Source organism: Manis pentadactyla, chromosome 10 (genome assembly GCF_030020395.1).
Source record: "Manis pentadactyla isolate mManPen7 chromosome 10, mManPen7.hap1, whole genome shotgun sequence".
NCBI lineage: Eukaryota > Metazoa > Chordata > Mammalia > Pholidota > Manidae > Manis > Manis pentadactyla.
The window spans coordinates 84,394,590-84,412,774 of NC_080028.1; the positions used below are offsets into that span (position 1 = coordinate 84,394,590).

Sequence of the window (18,185 nt, forward strand, 5' to 3'; positions counted from 1 at the left end):
AGCCAAGTGGCTCCAGTGGATTCAAATCCTGAAGGCTCCCTAACACCCTCTCTGGCACTAACTGTGGAGTTGATTTTAGGCAAATTACTTAGCCTCTCTGTACCTCAGTCTCCTCATCAAGATGGGAATAACAGTACCTACGTTAAATGAGTTAATACATGTGCTTGGCATGTGGGTAAGGGATTAGTATGTATTAGGAAAAACAAAAACAAAACTTACAAACTGACCCTAGCCTCCAAAACTGCCAAGACTGGGGTGGTAGATAAGGCAGCAGGAAGGGTTAAGTTTAGACTATAGGGAGAACTTCCCAGCAAGCATGCACAAAACAAGAAGGGCAGCTTGTCCTTGCAAATGTGTGCTTGGCACTCCCAGGAGAGGAGGCCTGGCTACTGTGGGCAGCAGGAACAAGCTACCAGTCTATTTCCTAGGGGTGGGGGCTGATGGTGCCCCAGGTCTTGCTGACTCCACATGCTGGGGAAGGGACTCCTATTCCCAGGCAGGCTCTCTACTCTTCCTGTAACTCATATCCTTCCAGTCCCAGAGGAGACAAAACTAGGGGGCCCCGACACTAGGGTCCATGGCAGACAGATGGCTCAGACTTGGCTAATTTATTTAAGAAACTTTATTGCTCAGAGCCTTCCCTCCTTGGATGGCAGGAGCTTTGGAAAGCAGCCCTTTGGGACAGAGCCAGAGGCACTAGGGTAGAAGAAAGAGTGTAGTACATTTGGTCCATTGTCTGTGTGGGAGTATGGTGGGTTGCAGACTCTTCTAAGGATCCAGACATGGCCCCCTTGGGCAAGGTTCAACATGCCAAAGCAGAGCATGAAGTTAGCCTGGCTTGGGGTGAAGGCTCAGTGCCTCTTGGCCTTGCCCTGGAGTCTCTGGAAATCCCAGAAGCTAAGCACCATTAGGCCTATATTTATAGCATAGGTAGTGATGCAAACGATGCAGAAATCATACAGCACGAAGAATAGGACCCAGGCCAGGTAGACAGAACCAGCAAGAGACACCAGCGAACTCAGCACCAGCAGGAGAGATGCCCAACGGCTTCGAAGGCAACCTGCAAGGCAGAAAAAGGTCAGGCAAGGGCTTCAGGAAACTATCCGCCTCTAGAACACTGCTGCAACTTAGTGGTGCCACCCAGACAGCAGGGGTTCCTGAGAAAGAGTCTCTAAAATGGGAGGACCTAACAGGCCCTACCAAAGCCTTGGTTCTGTCTGTTCAGTGATCTCTAGGACCCAAATAGTGAATTTTCCTGCTGAGCTTTCATGAGATTAAAGACAGCAATCTTGGAATCCCCCCTAGAAAGGAACTTCTGAGTCTCTTCCACAAAATTGGGGTCCTAGGAAATCGTTCTGGCTCTGATAAGTATCTAAACCAATTGAAAGACTCCTGTTAGTTCCTCCTCCAGGGTTCTCATTGATGGGCAGCTGGTTGTCAGATGTTTGGGTTACCAAGATTGCAAGGGATGGGGCTGGGCTGGCCAAGGCAGAAAGGGGCCTATCACGAAGGGGTGGGGCCACTCACCTAACAGCAGCTGTAGCGTGTAGAAGATGCAACCGAATATGCTGTTGGACTGGTTGAGTACACTGTCCTGGCCCAGCATGTGTTCCACCAGTCCAAAGCCCTGGCCCCAACTGGTGAAGGGAAGGGCCCATGTTAGGAGTGTCAACCTAGTGCCTTGGGCCCTGTCCTGGAGTGGTGATTTCCATGATGCCATATGGGCTGTCCTTCCCCTCCTCCTTCTTTCACCCATGCCAGGCTGAGTCCAAGGGTCAGTGACCTCCTGGTGTATCCTCCCTTTGGCCACCTCAGGTTTCCAAGTAACTGCCCCTATCCTCCCCTATCCCCAGGCCAGGCCTGGCCATGGCTCCCCCATAGATCTCTTTTCATCCTAGATCTTCAGTAATTTTTAAAACGTCAAGGTGGGTATAAGGGTTGACCTCGCTTTACAAAATTACCTGAGACTGAGAACCCAGGGCAGAATCTCTCTACCCTGTACCCCTAAATCTCCAGCTTACTGGCTGCCCACTCCCTTCCTCTGTATCCGGGCATCCCACTAATCCTGGGCCCTCAAGCATAGCCAGTTCTGGCCGCCTTTGTTCCCAGTCACGGCCATCCTCAAGACCAACATCAGTTCCTACGCTAGCCACCTTCCCCTCCTATCCGGTCACCGTTATTCCTTGGCATGCGAAGCCACGTGCTACTCCCCAGAATAACTCCAGCACTATCAGACGCCTCCGGCCCCGCTCTACACTACCTTGGACACACCCGTTTCTCCAGGCAACGCCTCCTGGACCAGCTGGGCCCCCATGCGTCCACTCCCCGGGCGCCCCATCCCAGGCTCCAGAATGGTCTGGCAACCTGGCCACCATACACACTTGGTCGCCATGGGCAGCCCAGATCCCCCAAGCCTTCCACTCCCACACTCACCTGGAGGAAAAGACACGCGAACAGCTGATGGCGGTGCCCAAGTCGCAGAGTGCGCGATAATCCTTGTCCCGGGTGCGCGCCGCCTTTACGTGCAGAGCGTAGAGAGACAGCACTAAGCCCGCGAGGCAGAGCGCCAGCCGCGCGCGTCCGGGGTTCCCCCAGGTGGCGCCCATGTCGTCAGGTCCTGCCCAAGTCGCCAGGAGAAGTGACCTAGCCGCGGAGCATGGAACCAAGCATGATATCGCCAAGCCCTCTTCCGCCCCTCTGACTGGCGGATTGGCCGACCTGGTCTCACATTTCCTGATCCAATTGGTTTTTCGTAGGATATGCTATACTCTAGCAAGTTAGGAAAACAAGGAATGCTGGGCCTGGAAAACCAGATTGAGGGAATTGGGTAATTACGGAGGACGTAGCCTGCCTGTCCTGATGGGAGTTGTAGTCCAGAGACTGCCATGCCTGAAGGGAAATGGAGTCTAGAGTTTTAAAAATCAAGGTTGACTCTTGAACAAAACGGGTTTGAACTGCACGGATCCAGTTGAATGCGGATTTTTTTCAATAACTGTATTGGGAAATTTTTTGGAGATTTGTGACAACTTGAAAAAAAGGTTTTTCTCTAGGTTATTGTACCAATACAGTATATAATACATATACAAAATGTGTGTTAATCAACTGTTTATCAGTAAGGCTCTGGTCAGTAGCAGGCTATAGGTACTTACAGTTCCGGGAGCGTTGTGTATTTTCCTTGGTTCTTGTATCTGCCACAACAAAGAACTGAAGAGCAGAGACACAGTAGTGATGATGGGGTTCTTGTTCACTGAGTCAAAGAATGAACTTCACAAACACTCAAAGTAGGAGAGCAAGTGAGAGGCTTTTATTTAGAGATAAAGTGAGAAGACAGAGCTCCTGGCTCATGCCAGGAGGGGACAAGAGAGTCCATGGTGGTGCGTTGTTTAGGGGATTTATAGGCAGCTGAGAGACAAAGGGCACGGAATGCAGACCAGCTAAATGGTCCCCAAATGCTTATCTTTGAAGAGACACTAAGTTTCTTATCAGTCTTCCAGATTATTTTGCAGAGTTAACACAAGAAATTTACTGCTTTGATTCTTTCCCAGAATAGCAACTTCTTGGTTTGGGAGCAGATTCCTTCCCAGGACAGCTGCTTCTTGGTCTGGGAGCATATCAATCAAGACTGCCTGTCCTGCTCCCAAGGTGGGCTGAGTTATTGTCTGTTATGCTAAGAAACCTATTTTTTACTTCTTGGGTTTTAAAATGCAATCTTATCTTTAAGATGGAGTTTTCCCCTGTTTTTACTATGTTGTTTATGACTGGGCTTGCTTGCCATATTAACTGCCCAGGTTGTAAAAATACTTGATTAGGGCTGGAGAAAGAAAAGCAGCACGTGGGTTGTTACAGAAAATACTGAAAAAAAGCCTGGACTGGATCAACGAAGGAAAAAACCAAGCGGCACTCGGAGGTCTTGGAGTGTTGAGGCTTTATTTCATACCGGCGGGCTCAGAGGGGAGTAATCTCCCAAAAAGTCTGAGCCCCAAAGGAAAAGGGAGCAATTTATACCTTTCTGCTTCCTTACCTGTAACATTCCTATATGCACAGCAAGCGAGCAGGCAAGGGGGAGGGAGTTTAGGGAGCGAACCTTGGGACCCTGTGCTCAGCAGCACGGGGAAACCAAGGGAGTGTTTTTTTTTGTTGTTTGGGTTGAGGAGGGGGGCGAGGCAGAGGGGCGCCACCTCGTAAATTACTGTCCTTGTAGTGTTGTTTACGTTGAGGAGGGAGTGGTGCAAGACAGAGTGGAGCCACCCACTAGGTTGCTGTCCTTGTAAATTTTCCCTATCAGGATAAGATTAAAGAAAATAAGCTGGGCCTTTTAGCAGGCTAAAGTAAATTTTATAATAGCCTGATTTAATTGACACTATGAAGACATGGGCTATGCTGATTTGTTTTCTTATCTGGGGGATATTCAAATATTCCAGGCCAAGTTAACTCTGGCTTTTAGTTTTAACTAATCTCACTGAAGAATGCTTATATTCCTAGTTTGATATTTTACTTTAGAGAATTAATGTGACTCTGGCTTTGCCTAATTGTTTAACATGGAGTTTCAGTAGGGGTCTTTTTCTGGAGGCCCTCACCCTACTCTCTCTAAACCCACAGTCCCTGTCTCAGTAGTGGAGCAAATAAATTTTATTTAAAGTTACTTAGAGAAAAAGTGCAGGCAACCTCAGAGAAAGAGGAGCGCCCCCTGAAAGGTTGAAAAGAGGGTTTAAAGTTAAAAGGTTACTCACTTAGAAAGTGCAGGTGATGTCAGAGATAGGAGCACCTGAAAGATTGGGGGTTCCCCCTTTTAAGGATTCTTCAGGAAAGTGACTAAGGGCTGGGGGTGCAGACTTGTTAAGTGGTTTCTGAATACTTAGAATTAACTTAACACAAGGCACTTCCTGCTCTGATTTTTCCCTGGACTACCAGGGTCTTGGTCTGGGAGCATATCAAAAAATACTGCCTACCTATCCTCCAAGGTGGGCTGAGTTATTCTGTTTGCTAAAGGGTAAGTTAAGAATCTTACTTCTCAACTTCCTGCCTTTTACTATGTTGTTTACAGCTGGGCCTGCATGCTAAATTAGTTGCCTAAGTTGCACACTAATTGATGAGGGCCGCAAGGAGAAAAAAAACAGCATATAGGTAAAGTTAAAAAATAAGCTGGCAGAGGGATTAAAGATGGCGGTGTGAGAGGAGAGACAGAGGCTTCCTCCTAAAACTGGATACAATTAGAAAATATAGTTGGTGCAAATAATCCTGAGGGAGCAACAGGAAAGAGGACAGCGTCAGACTGCACACATCTGGAGAAAAGAGCCGACCTCACCGAACGGGGTAACATACCAGACCTGTGGCTCCGCGGGACCTGAGCCCTTCCCCCACCCCAGTCACTGGCGGGAGGAAGAGAAACGGAGCAGGGAGGGAGTGGAAGGCTTGGGACTGCTGAATACCTAGCTCAGGAGATCTGCTCTGGGAGCACAGACCTACATTTCATGGTGCTTTCATGAGACTCATATGACTACCGGGTTGGAAAGTTAATACAGGCAGAGTTCCTGGGGAGACTGGGATTCTGGCCGCTTGTGGAAAGAGGGATCCATATCCAGCTGCTCTGGGACAAAAATTTATACCTGTGTGACCAGCCCACTTGCTCAGGCAGTGGAGACAGGCACAGCAGCCAGGAGGCGGGGAACACCTCTTTCCTCCCTCTAGGCACAAGTACCACTCCCCTGCGAACCACAACATTGCTTCAGGGACTGAGCAGCTCCAGAATAGAGCTTCTGGACACTAGAGGGCGCCATATACAAACATGAAACGCCAAAGGAACCTTGTCCAGAGTAAAATTAATAGAACTCCCAAGAAAGATTTAAATTATATGGACCTCGTGACTCTTCCTGAAAGGGAGTTCAAAATAAAAATCATCAACATTCTAATGGAGGTACTGAAAGACATCCAAGAACTCAGGAATGAATTCAGGTCGGAGATCCAATCGTTGAAGAGCATGATGCAGGGTATTAAAAGTAGGTTGGATATGGTGGAGGAGACAATAAATGAAATAGAAACTAGAGAAGAGGAATACAAAGAAGCTGAGGCACAGACAGAAAAAAGGATCTCTAAAAATGAAAGAATATTGAGAGAACTGTGTGACCAATCCAAGTGGAACAATATTCGCATTATAGGGATACCAAAAGAAGAAGAAGAGAGAGAAAGGGATAGAAAGTGTCTTTGAGGAGGTAGTTGCTGAAAACTTCCCCAATCTGGGGAAGGAGATAGTCTCTCAGGCCATGGAGATCCACAGATCTCCCAACACAAGGGACCCAAGGAAGACAACACCAAGACACATAGTAATTAAAATGGGAAAGATCAAGGATAAGGACAGACTGTTAAAAGCAGCCAGAGACAGAAATAAGATCACATACAAAGGAAAGCCCATCAGGCTAACATCAGGCTCTCAGCAGAAACCTTACAGCCCAGAAGGGAGTGGCATGATGTGTTTAATGCAATGAAGCAGAAGGGCCTGGAACCAAGATTACTTTACCTGCCAAGATTATCATTTAAATTTGAAGGAGGGATTAAATAATTTACAGATAAGCAAAAGCTGAGAGAATTTACCTCCCACAAACCATCTCTACAGTCTATTTTGGAGGGATTGCTATAGATGGAAGTGTTCCTAAGGGTGAATAGCTGTCACCATAGGTAATAAAACCACAGTAAAGAAAGTAGAACAGGGGAAGGGGCGGAAGATGGCGGCGTGAGTAGAGCAGCGGAAATCTCCTCCCAAAACAACATATATCTATGAAAATATAACAAAGACAACCCTTCCTAGAATAAAGACCAGAGGACACAGGACAATATCCAGACCACATCCGCACCTGAGAGAACCCAGCGCCTCGCGAAGGGGGTAAGATACAAGCCCCGGCCCCGCGGGAGCCGAGCGCCCCTCCCCCCAGCTCCCGGCGGGAGAAGAGCAGGCAGAGCGGGAGGGAGACGGAGCCCAGGACAGCCGAGCACCCAGCCCCAGCCATCCGGGCCAGAGTGCAGGGCGCTCGATACTAGGAAAACAGGGCAGCAAGAACAGTGAGCAGGCACTGGAGGCTGGGCGACAGAGGACATAAGAAAAGCGCGCAAACATTTTTTTTTGCTTTTTTGCTGTTTTGTTTTGGCAAGAGCTTTTTGGAAGTCTTAAAGGGATAGGGACCCCAATACTAGGGAAACAGGGCAGAAAGACCGACCGGTGAGCAGAGGCCTGAGGCTGGCACCGGAGAATAAAGAAAAACGAACGACCACCTTTTTTTTTAATTAAAAACTTTTTTTTTTTTTTAATTAAAAAAATTTTTTTTTCTTTTTTTTTGGTGGGCGTTGTTTTGTTATGGCGGGTGCTTTTTGGAAGTCTTAAAGGGGCAGGGCGGGTCACTTAATCCAGAGGTAGGGAATCCGGGATCTCTGGGCACCCTAACCCCTGGGCTGCAGGGAGCAGGGAGGCCCCTTACGGAGATAAATAGCCTCCCAGCAGCTCCTGCTCCAACGTGACTCCACCATTTTGGAGTAGCTGCCCGAGCCAGGCCACGCCCACAGCAACAGCGGAGATTAACTCCATAGCAGCTGGGCAGGAAGCAGAAGCCCTGTCTGCGCGCAGCTGCGCAGCACAAGCCACTAGAGGTCACTGTTCTCCCAGGAGAGGAGGGCCACAAACCAACAAGAAAGGAAGTCCTTCCAGCCGTCACTCGTCCCAGTTCTGCAGACTATTCCTATCACCATGAAAAGGCAAAGCTACAGGCAGACAAAGATCACAGAGACAACACCAGAGAAGGAGACAGACCTAACCAGTCTCCCTGAAAAAGAATTCAAAATAAGAATCATAAACATGCTGACAGAGATGCAGAGAAATACGCAAGAGAAATGGGATGAAGTCCGGAAGGAGATCACAGATGCCAGAAAGGAGATCGCAGAAATGAAACAAACTCTGGAAGGGTTTATAAGCAGAATGGATAGAATGCAAGAGGCCATTGATGGAATTGAAATCAGAGAACAGGAACGCATAGAAGCTGACATAGAGAGAGACAAAAGGATCTCCAGGAATGAAACAATATTAAGAGAACTGTGTGACCAATCCAAAAGGAACAATATCTGTATTATAGGGGTCCCAGAAGAAGAAGAGAGAGGAAAAGAGATGGAAAGTATCTTAGAAGAAATAATTGCTGAAAACTTCCCCACACTGGGGGAGGAAGTAATCGAACAGACCACGGAAATACACAGAACCCCCAACAGAAAGGATCCAAGAAGGGCAACACCAAGACACATAATAATTAAAATGGCAAAGATCAAGGACAAGGAAAGAGTGTTAAAGGCAGCTAGAGAGAAAAAGGTCACCTATAAAGGGAAACCCATCAGGCTAACGTCAGATTTCTCAACAGAAACCCTACAGGCCAGAAGAGAATGGCATGATATATTTAATACAATGAAACAGAAGGGTCTTGAACCAAGGATACTGTATCCAGCACGACTATCATTCAAATATGACGGTGGGATTAAACAATTCCCAGACAAACAAAAGCTGAGGGAATTTCCTTTCCACAAACCACCTCTACAGAACATCTTACAGGGACTGCTCTAGATGGGAGCACTCCTCGAAAGAGCACAGCACACAACACCCAACATATGAAGAATCGAGGAGGAGGAACAAGAAGGGAGAGAAGAAAAGAATCTCCAGATAGTGTATATAACAGCTCAATAAGCGAGCTAAGTTAGGCAGTAAGATACTAAAGAGGCTAACCTTGAACCTTTGGTAACCACGAATTTAAAGCCTGCAATGGCAATAAGTACATATCTTTCAATAGTCACCCTAAATGTTAATGGGTTGAATGCACCAATCAAAAGACACAGAGTAACAGAATGGATAAAAAAGCAAGACCCATCTATATGCTGCTTACAAGAAACTCACCTCAAACCCAAAGACATGTACAGACTAAAAGTCAAGGGATGGAAAAACATATTTCAAGCAAACAACAGTGAGAAGAAAGCAGGGGTTGCAGTACTAATATCAGACAAAATAGACTTCAAAACAAAGAAAGTAACAAGAGATAAAGAAGGACACTACATAATGATAAAGGGCTCAGTCAAACAAGAGGATATAACCATTATAAATATATATGCACCCAACACAGGAGCACCAGTATACGTGAAAAAAATACTAACAGAACTAAAGGGGGATATAGACTGCAATGCATTCATTCTAGGAGACTTCAACACACCACTCACCCCAAAGGATAGATCCACTGGGCAGAAAATAAGTAAGGACACAGAAGCACTGAACAACACAGTAGAGCAGATGGACCTAATAGACATCTATAGAACTCTACATCCAAAAGCAGCGGGATATACATTCTTCTCAAGTGCACATGGAACATTCTCCAGAATAGACCACATACTAGGCCACAAAAAGAGCCTCAGAAAATTCCAAAAGATTGAAATCCTACCAACCAACTTTTCAGACCACAAAGGCATAAAACTAGAAATAAACTGTACAAAGAAAGCAAAGAGGCTCACAAACACATGGAGGCTTAACAACACGCTCCTAAATAATCAATGGATCAATGACCAAATCAAAATGGAGATCCAGCAATATATGGAAACAAATGACAACAACAACACTAAGCCCCAACTTCTGTGGGACACAGCAAAAGCAGTCTTAAGAGGAAAGTATATAGCAATCCAAGCATATTTAAAAAAGGAAGAGCAATCCCAAATGAATGGTCTAATGTCACAATTATCGAAATTGGTAAAAGAAGAACAGATGAGGCCTAAGGTCAGCAGAAGGAGGGACATAATAAAGATCAGAGAAGAAATAAATAAAATTGAGAAGAATAAAATAATAGAAAAAATCAATGAAACCAAGAGCCGGTTCTTCGAGAAAATAAACAAAATAGATAAGCCTCTAGCCAGACTTATTAAGAAGAAAAGAGAGTCAACACAAATCAACAGTATCAGAAACTAGAAAGGAAAAATCACGACGGACCCCACGGAAATGCAAAGAATTATTGGAGAATACTATGAAAACCTATATGCTAACAAGCTGGGAAACCTAGGAGAAATGGACAACTTCCTAGAAAAATATAACCTTCCAAGATTGACCCAGGAAGAAACAGAAAATCTAAACAGACCAATTACCAGCAACGAAATTGAAGCGGTAATCAAAAAACTACCAAAGAACAAAACCCCCGGGCCAGATGGATTTACCTCCGAATTTTATCAGACATACAGGGAAGATATAATACCCATTCTCCTTAAAGTTTTCCAAAAAATAGAGGAGGAGGGGATACTCCCAAACTCATTCTATGAAGCTAACATCACCCTAATACCAAAACCAGGCAAAGACCCCACCAAAAAAGAAAACTACAGACCAATATCCCTGATGAAAGTAGATGCAAAAATACTCAACAAAATATTAGCAAACCGAATTCAAAAATACATCAAAAGGATCATACACCATGACCAAGTGGGATTCATCCCAGGGATGCAAGGATGGTACAACATTCGAAAGTCCATCAACATCACCCACCACATCAACAAAAAGAAAGACAAAAACCACATGATCATCTCCATAGATGCTGAAAAAGCATTTGACAAAGTTCAACATCCATTCATGTTAAAAACTCTCAGCAAAATGGGAATAGAGGGCAAGTACCTCAACATAATAAAGGCCATCTATGATAAACCCACAGCCAACATTATATTGAACAGCGAGAAGCTGAAAGCATTTCCGCTGAGATCGGGAACTAGACAGGGATGCCCACTCTCTCCACTGTTATTTAACATAGTACTGGAGGTCCTAGCCACGGCAATCAGACAAAATAAAGAAATACAAGGAATCCAGATTGGTAAAGAAGAAGTTAAACTGTCACTATTTGCAGATGACATGATACTGTACATAAAAAACCCTAAAGACTCCACCCCAAAACTACTAGAACTGATATCAGAATACAGCAAAGTTGCAGGATACAAAATCAACACACAGAAATCTGTGGCTTTCCTATATACTAACAACGAACCAACAGAAAGAGAAATCAGGAAAACAACTCCATTCACAATTGCATCCAAAAAAATAAAATACCTAGGAATAAACCTAACCAAAGAAGTGAAAGACTTCTACTCTGAAAACTACAAGTCACTCTTAAGAGAAATTAAAGGGGACACTAACAGATGGAAACTCATCCCATGCTCGTGGCTAGGAAGAATTAATATCGTTAAAATGGCCATCCTGCCCAAAGCAATATACAGATTTGATGCAATCCCTATGAAACTACCAGCAACATTCTTCAATGAACTGGAACAAATAATTCAAAAATTCATATGGAAACACCAAAGACCCTGAATAGCGAAAGCAATCCTGAGAAAGAAGAATAAAGTAGGGGGGATCTCACTGCCCAACTTCAAGCTCTACTATAAAGCCATAGTAATCAAGACAATTTGGTACTGGCACAAGAGCAGAGCCACAGACCAATGGAACAGACTAGAGAATCCAGACATTAACCCAGACATATATGGTCAATTAATATTTGATAAAGGAGCCATGGACATACAATGGCGAAATGACAGTCTCTTCAACAGGTGGTGCTGGCAAAACTGGACAACTACATGTAGGAGAATGAAACTGGACCATTGTCTAACCCCATATACAAAAGTAAACTCAAAATGGATCAAAGACCTGAATGTAAGCCATGAAACCATTAAACTCTTGGAAGAAAACATAGGTGAAAACCTCTTAGACATAAACATGAGTGACCTCTTCTTGAACATATCTCCCCGGGCAAGGAAAACAACAGCAAAAATGAGTAAGTGGGACTATATTAAGCTGAAAAGCTTCTGTACAGCAAAAGACACCATCAATAGAACAAGAAGGATCCCTACAGTATGGGAGAATATATTTGAAAATGACACATCCGATAAAGGCTTGACGTCCAGAATATATAAGGAGCTCACACGCCTCAACAAACAAAAAACAAATAACCCAATTAAAAAATGGGCAGAGGAACTGAACAGACAGTTCTCCAAAAAAGAAATACAGATGGCCAACAGACACATGAAAAGATGCTCCACATCGCTAATTATCAGAGAAATGCAAATTAAAACTACAATGAGGTATCACCTCACACCAGTAAGGATGGCTGCCATCCAAAAAACAAACAACAACAAATGTTGGCGAGGCTGTGGAGAAAGGGGAACCCTCCTACACTGCTGGTGGGAATGTAAGTTAGTTCAACCATTGTGGAAAGCAGTATGGAGGTACATCAAAATGCTCAAAACAGACTTAGCATTTGACCCAGGAATTCCACTCCTAGGAATTTACCCTAAGAACGCAGCAATCAAGTTTGAGAAAGAGAGATGCACCCCTATGTTTATTGCAGCACTATTTACAATAGCCAAGAATTGGAAGCAACCTAAATGTCCATCAATAGATGAATGGATAAAGAAGATGTGGTACCTATACACAATGGAATACTACTCAGCCATAAGAAAAGGGCAAATCCAATCATTTGCAGCAACATGGATGGAGCTGGAGGGTATTATGCTCAGTGAAACAAGCCAAGTGGAGAAAGAGAAATACCAAATGATTTCACTTATCTGTGGAATATAAGAACAAAGGAAAAACTGAAGGAACAAAACAGCACCAGAATCACAGAACTCAACAATGGACTAACAGGTACCAAAGGGAAAGGGACTGGGGAGGATGGGTGGGTAGGGAGGGATAAGGGGGGGATAAGTAGGGGGGTATTAAGATTAACATGCATGGGGGGGTAGGAGAAAAGGGAGGGCTGTACAACACAGAGAAGGCAAGTAGTGATTCTACAACATTTTGCTATGCTGATGGACAGTGACTGTAAAGGGGTTTATAGGGGGGACCTGGTATAGGGGAGAGCCTAGTAAACATAATATTCGTCATGTAAGTGTAGATTAGTGATACCAAAAACAAAGCAAAAAAAAAAAAAAGGGCAGTTCCTGTGTGGTAACCTCCAACGAGTTCTACACAAGGGTATAAAGGGCATATAAAAGTGTAGGCAAAGGGTCTGTTTGTGTTTATACAGAGGATCAAAGCCTAATTGGGCTACCCCGAAAATGAACTAAGATACGATATGAAAAAGAACTTCCAACATCAGCACTCTCTGGAAGACTCATGCCAGAAGATGATCATCAAAAAACCCCAACAAAGATCCACGCACTGCTACAGCTGTAGATGCACTCATCCCACCAGTTCCTGGACTTGCCATGGGAATGAGGATGGAGATATCTAAGCTGGCCTGTGCATACAGTAAAACAACAAATTTGACTGGATCTATACTGTTGGAACTCAACCAAGAATTTGGAGAAGTGCAAATTGTAGCGCTCCAAACTCTTACAACTACAGACTATTTACTGTTAAAAGAACATATGGCATGTGAACAGTCCCCAGGAATGGGTTGTTTTAATTTGTCTGATTTCTCTCAGACTGTTCAAGTTCAGTTGGACAATATCCACCATATCATAGATAAGTTTTCACAAATGCCTAAGGTGCCTTAATGGTTTTCTTGGTTTCACTGGAGATGGCTAGTAATTACAGATATGCTTTGGTTATGTAACTATACTCCTATTATGTTAATGTGTGTGCGCAATTTAAGTAGTAGCTTAAAACCTATATATGCTGAAGTTACTCTACAAGAAGGTTTGTCAAAGAAATAATCAATCTTCCCATGTTTTCTTCCGCCTGCTACTTCTATAGCTTTTCTTCTTCCTTCCTAATTACAACCCTTAAATAGAATTCGTGCCTCATATCAAATTTACCGAGTATCATAACTCCTCCAAGTGGTAAAGATACCTCAAGACAAATGCTGGGCATAGAAGCCACAGGGCATAAATATGCAAAGAAGTAAAAAGCTAACCTTTTCAAACAATAAGGCTTCCCTCTCACTTACCAACTTCACATTTCCCTGTATGGCCCCGGAAGATGACTGGTTAGCCAGAGACGGGTAAGATTCCTCAAGGGAGGAACAACCTAAGACAGGCACAGTCGCAGGGGGGCCATCAGGTGAGAAATTGGGGATCAACAGAGGTGAGGCTTAGAACCTCTCCCCTCATATTCTGAGAGAAATCTTCTGCATACGTGGATGTTTTATTGCCCTGGTCTAGCTTGGATTAACACATAGTCTACAGGCACACACCTGATCATCTACATTTGCTCTCTTACAACACTAAACTATGTTTTCTACCTTTATCTTGCATCTACCTACCACTTAAGCATTTTATTAAAAATAATAATAATAAAGAGAGAAATGTGGTATCCACATATAAATCAAGTATAAAAACCAAATGAGTATTCATATTTGAACTGACTGTTTAGAGTTCATAATGCATGAGCAAAACTGAAAGTTTCTGTGATGACTGCCCTTGTACTGTTCACTATGTAACTTATTCATTATGTAAGAATTTGTTCTACATGTAAGAACTTGTTTGTTATGCCTCAGAAGATTGGAGACTGATGAAAATTAGGCTTGGGGTGGATTAATGATTGTGCATTGAGCACTGACTCCCCTATACAGAATTTTATTGTCGTTAACAACCATTTGATCAATAAATATGAGAGATGCCCTCACAAAAAAAAAAAAAAAGGACAGACTTCCAATGGTAAAATAAATAAGTAACCGGGATGTAATGTATAGCATAAGGAATATAGTCAAGATATTGTAACAGCTTGGTAGGGTGATAGCTGGGACCTAGAATTATGTATATAAATGTTCTACCACTGTGTTGTACACTTGAAACTAATGTAATGTAATACTGTGCGTCAACTACCCTTCAATAAAAAATAATTATTTAAAAAAAAAAAAAAAAGAAAGTAGAACAGCAAATTATGAAGCAAATGCAAAATTAAATCAAATATCCCCAAGGTCAGTCAAGGAATACACAAAAAGTACAGAATTTGATATCTAATATATAAAGAATGAAGGAGGAAGAAAAAGGAGGAGAAATAGAAAAGAACCTTTAGATAGTGTTTGTAACAGCATACTAAGTGAGTTAAGTTAGACTCTTAGTAAGGAAAGTAACCTGGAACCTTTGGTAACCACGAATCTAAAGCCTGAAATGGCAATAAGTACATACCTATCGATAATCACCCTAAATGTAAATGGACTGAATGCACCAATCAAAAGACATAGAGTCATTGAATGGATAAAAAAACAAGACCCATGTATATGTTGCTTACAAGAGACTCACCTCAAACCCAAAGACATGCACAGACTAAAAGTTAAGGGATGGAAAAAGATATTTCATGAAAACAATAGGGAGAAAGAAGCAGGTGTTGCAGTACTAGTATCACACAAAATAGACTTCAAAACAAAGAAAGTAACAAGAGATAAAGAAGGACATTACATAATGATAAAGGGCTCAGTCCAACAAGAGGACATAACCATTATAAATATATATGCACCCAATACAGGAGCACCAGAATATGTGAAACAAATACTAACAGAACTAAAGTAGGAAATAGAATGCAAATGCAGTCACTTTAGGAGACTTCAACAAACCATTCACTCCAAAGGACAGATCCACCAGACAGAAAATAAGTAAAGACACAGAGGCACTGAACAACACACCAGAACAGATGGACCTAATAGACATCTATAGAACTCTACACCCAAAAGCAGCAGGATACACATTCTTCTCAAGTGCACATGGAACATTCTCCAGAATAGACCACATACTAGGCCACAAAAAAGAGACTCAGTAAATTTAAAAAGACTGAAATCCTACCAACCAACTTTTCAGACCACAGAGGTATAAAACTAGAAATAAATTGTACAAAGAAAGCAAAAAGGCTAACAAGCACATGGAGGCTTAACAACATGCTCCTAAATAATCAATGGATCAATGACCAAATTAAAATGGAGATCCAGCAATATACAAATGACAACCACAACACAAAGCCCCAGCTTCTGTGGGACGCAGCAAAAGCAGTCTTAAGAGGAAAGTACAGAGCAATCCAGACATATTTAAAGAAGGAAGAACAATCCCAAATGAATAGTCTAACATCACAATTATCAAAATTGGAAAAAGAAGAACAAATGAGGCCTAAAGTCAGCAGAAGGAGGGACATAATAAGGATCAGAGAAGAAATAAATAAAATTGAGAAGAATAAAACAATAGAAAGAAATCAATGAAACCAAGAGCTAATTCTTTGAGAAAATTAACAAAATAGATAAGCCTCTAGTCAGACTTATTAAGAGAAAAAGAGAATCAACACACATCAACAGAATCAGAAATGAGAAAGGAAAAATCATGACGGACCCCATAGAAATACAAAGAATTATTAGAGACTACTATGAAAACCTATATGCTAAGAAGCTGGAAAACCTAGAATAAATGGACAACTTCTTAGAAAAATACAACCTTCCAAGACTGACAAAGGAAGAAATACAAATTCTAAACAAACCAATTACCAGCAAAGAAATTGAAGTGGTAATCAAAAACTACCCAAGAACAAAACCCCTGGGCCAGATGGATTTACCTCGGAATTTTATCAGACATACAGAGAAGACATAATACCCATTCTCCTTAAAGTTTTCCAAAAAATAGAAGAGGAGGGAATACTCCCAAACTCATTCTATGAAGCCAACATCACCCTAATACCAAAACCAGGCCTAAAAAGAAAATTACAGACCAATATCCCTGATGAACGTAGATGCAAAAATACACAACAATATATTAGCAAACCGAATTCAAAAATACATCAAGAGGATCATACACCATGACCAAGTGAGATTCATCCCAGGGATGCAAGGATGGTACAACATTTGAAAAAAATCCATCAACATCATCCACCACATAAACAAAAAGGACAAAAACCACATGATCATCTCCATAGATGCTGAAAAAGCATTCGACAAAATTCAACATCCATTCATGATAAGAACTCTCAATAAAATGGATATAGAGGGCAGATACTTCAACATAATAAAGGCCATATATGATAAACCCACAGCCAGCATCATACGGAACAGTGAAAAGCTGAAAGCTTTTCCTCTGCGATCGGGAACAAGACAGGGATGCCCACTATCCCCACTGTTATTCAACATAGTACTGGAGGTCCTAGCCACGGCAATTAGACAAAACAAAGAAATACAAGGAATCCAGATTGTTAAAGAAGAAGTTAAACTGTCACTATTTGCAGATGACATGATATTGTACCTAAAAAACCCTAAAGACTCCACTCCAAAACTACTAGACCTGATATCGGAATACAGCAAAGTTGCAGGATACAAAATTAACACACAGAAATCTGTGGCTTTCCTATACACTGACAATGAGCTAATAGAAAGAGAAATCAGGAAAACAATTCCATTCACAAAATTGCATCAAAAAGAATAAAATACTTAGGAATAAACCTTACCAAGGAAGTGAAAGACCTATACCCTGAAAACTATAAGACACTCTTAAGAGAAATTAAAGAGGACACTAACAAATGGAAACTCATCCCATGCCCTTGGCTAGGAAGAATTAATATAGTCAAAATGGCCATCCTGCCCAAAGCAATATACAGATTTGATGCAATCCCTATCAAATTACCAACAGCATTCTTCAACATATTGGAACAAATAGTTCAAAAATTCATATGGAAACACCAAAGACCCTGAATAGCCAAAGCAATCCTGAGAAGGAAGAATAAAGTGGGGGGGATCTTGCTCCCCAACTTCAAGCTCTACTACAAAGCCACAGTAATCAAGACAGTTTGGTACTGGCACAAGAACAGAGCCATAGACCAGTGGAACAGAATAGAGACCCCAAATATTAACCCAAACATATATGGTCAATTAATATATGATAAAGGAGCCATGGACATACAATGGGGAAATGACAGTCTCTTCAACAGACGGTGCTGGCAAAACTGGGCAGCTACATGTAAGAGAATGAAACTGGATCACTGTCTAACCCCATACACAAAAGTAAATTCTAAATGGATCAAAGACCTGAATGTAAGTCTTGAAACCATGAAATTCTTAGAAAAAAACGTAGGCAAAAATCTCTTGGACATAAACAAGAGTGACTTCTTCATGAACATATCTCCCTGGGCAAGGGAAACAAAAGCGAACAAGTGGGACTATATCAAGTTGAAAAGCTTCTGTACAGCAAAGGACACCATCAGTGAACAAAAGGTACCCTACAGTATGGGAGAATATATTCAT

At 42.5% G+C, this 18,185-nt stretch overlaps 1 protein-coding gene across 2 annotated transcripts; it reads right to left on the minus strand.

The window, feature by feature from the left end:
- Positions 1–604: 604 nt before the first annotated feature.
- On the minus strand, positions 605–2,807 carry VKORC1 (vitamin K epoxide reductase complex subunit 1). 2 transcript variants are annotated; one of them, XM_036927313.2, is made up of 3 exons: positions 2,434–2,777; positions 1,528–1,637; positions 605–1,060 (listed from the first exon to the last, which is right to left on the minus strand). In XM_036927313.2, the coding sequence occupies exons 1-3, from the start codon at positions 2,604–2,606 to the stop codon at positions 852–854; spliced, it is 492 nt and encodes a 163-aa protein (XP_036783208.1). In that variant the 5' UTR covers positions 2,607–2,777; the 3' UTR covers positions 605–851. The 2 variants fall into 2 exon arrangements, with proteins under 2 accessions (XP_036783208.1, XP_036783209.1); XM_036927314.2 differs by lacking the exon at positions 1,528–1,637 and having other exon boundaries at positions 955–1,060; positions 2,434–2,807.
- Between the last annotated feature and the right edge of the window lie 15,378 nt (positions 2,808–18,185).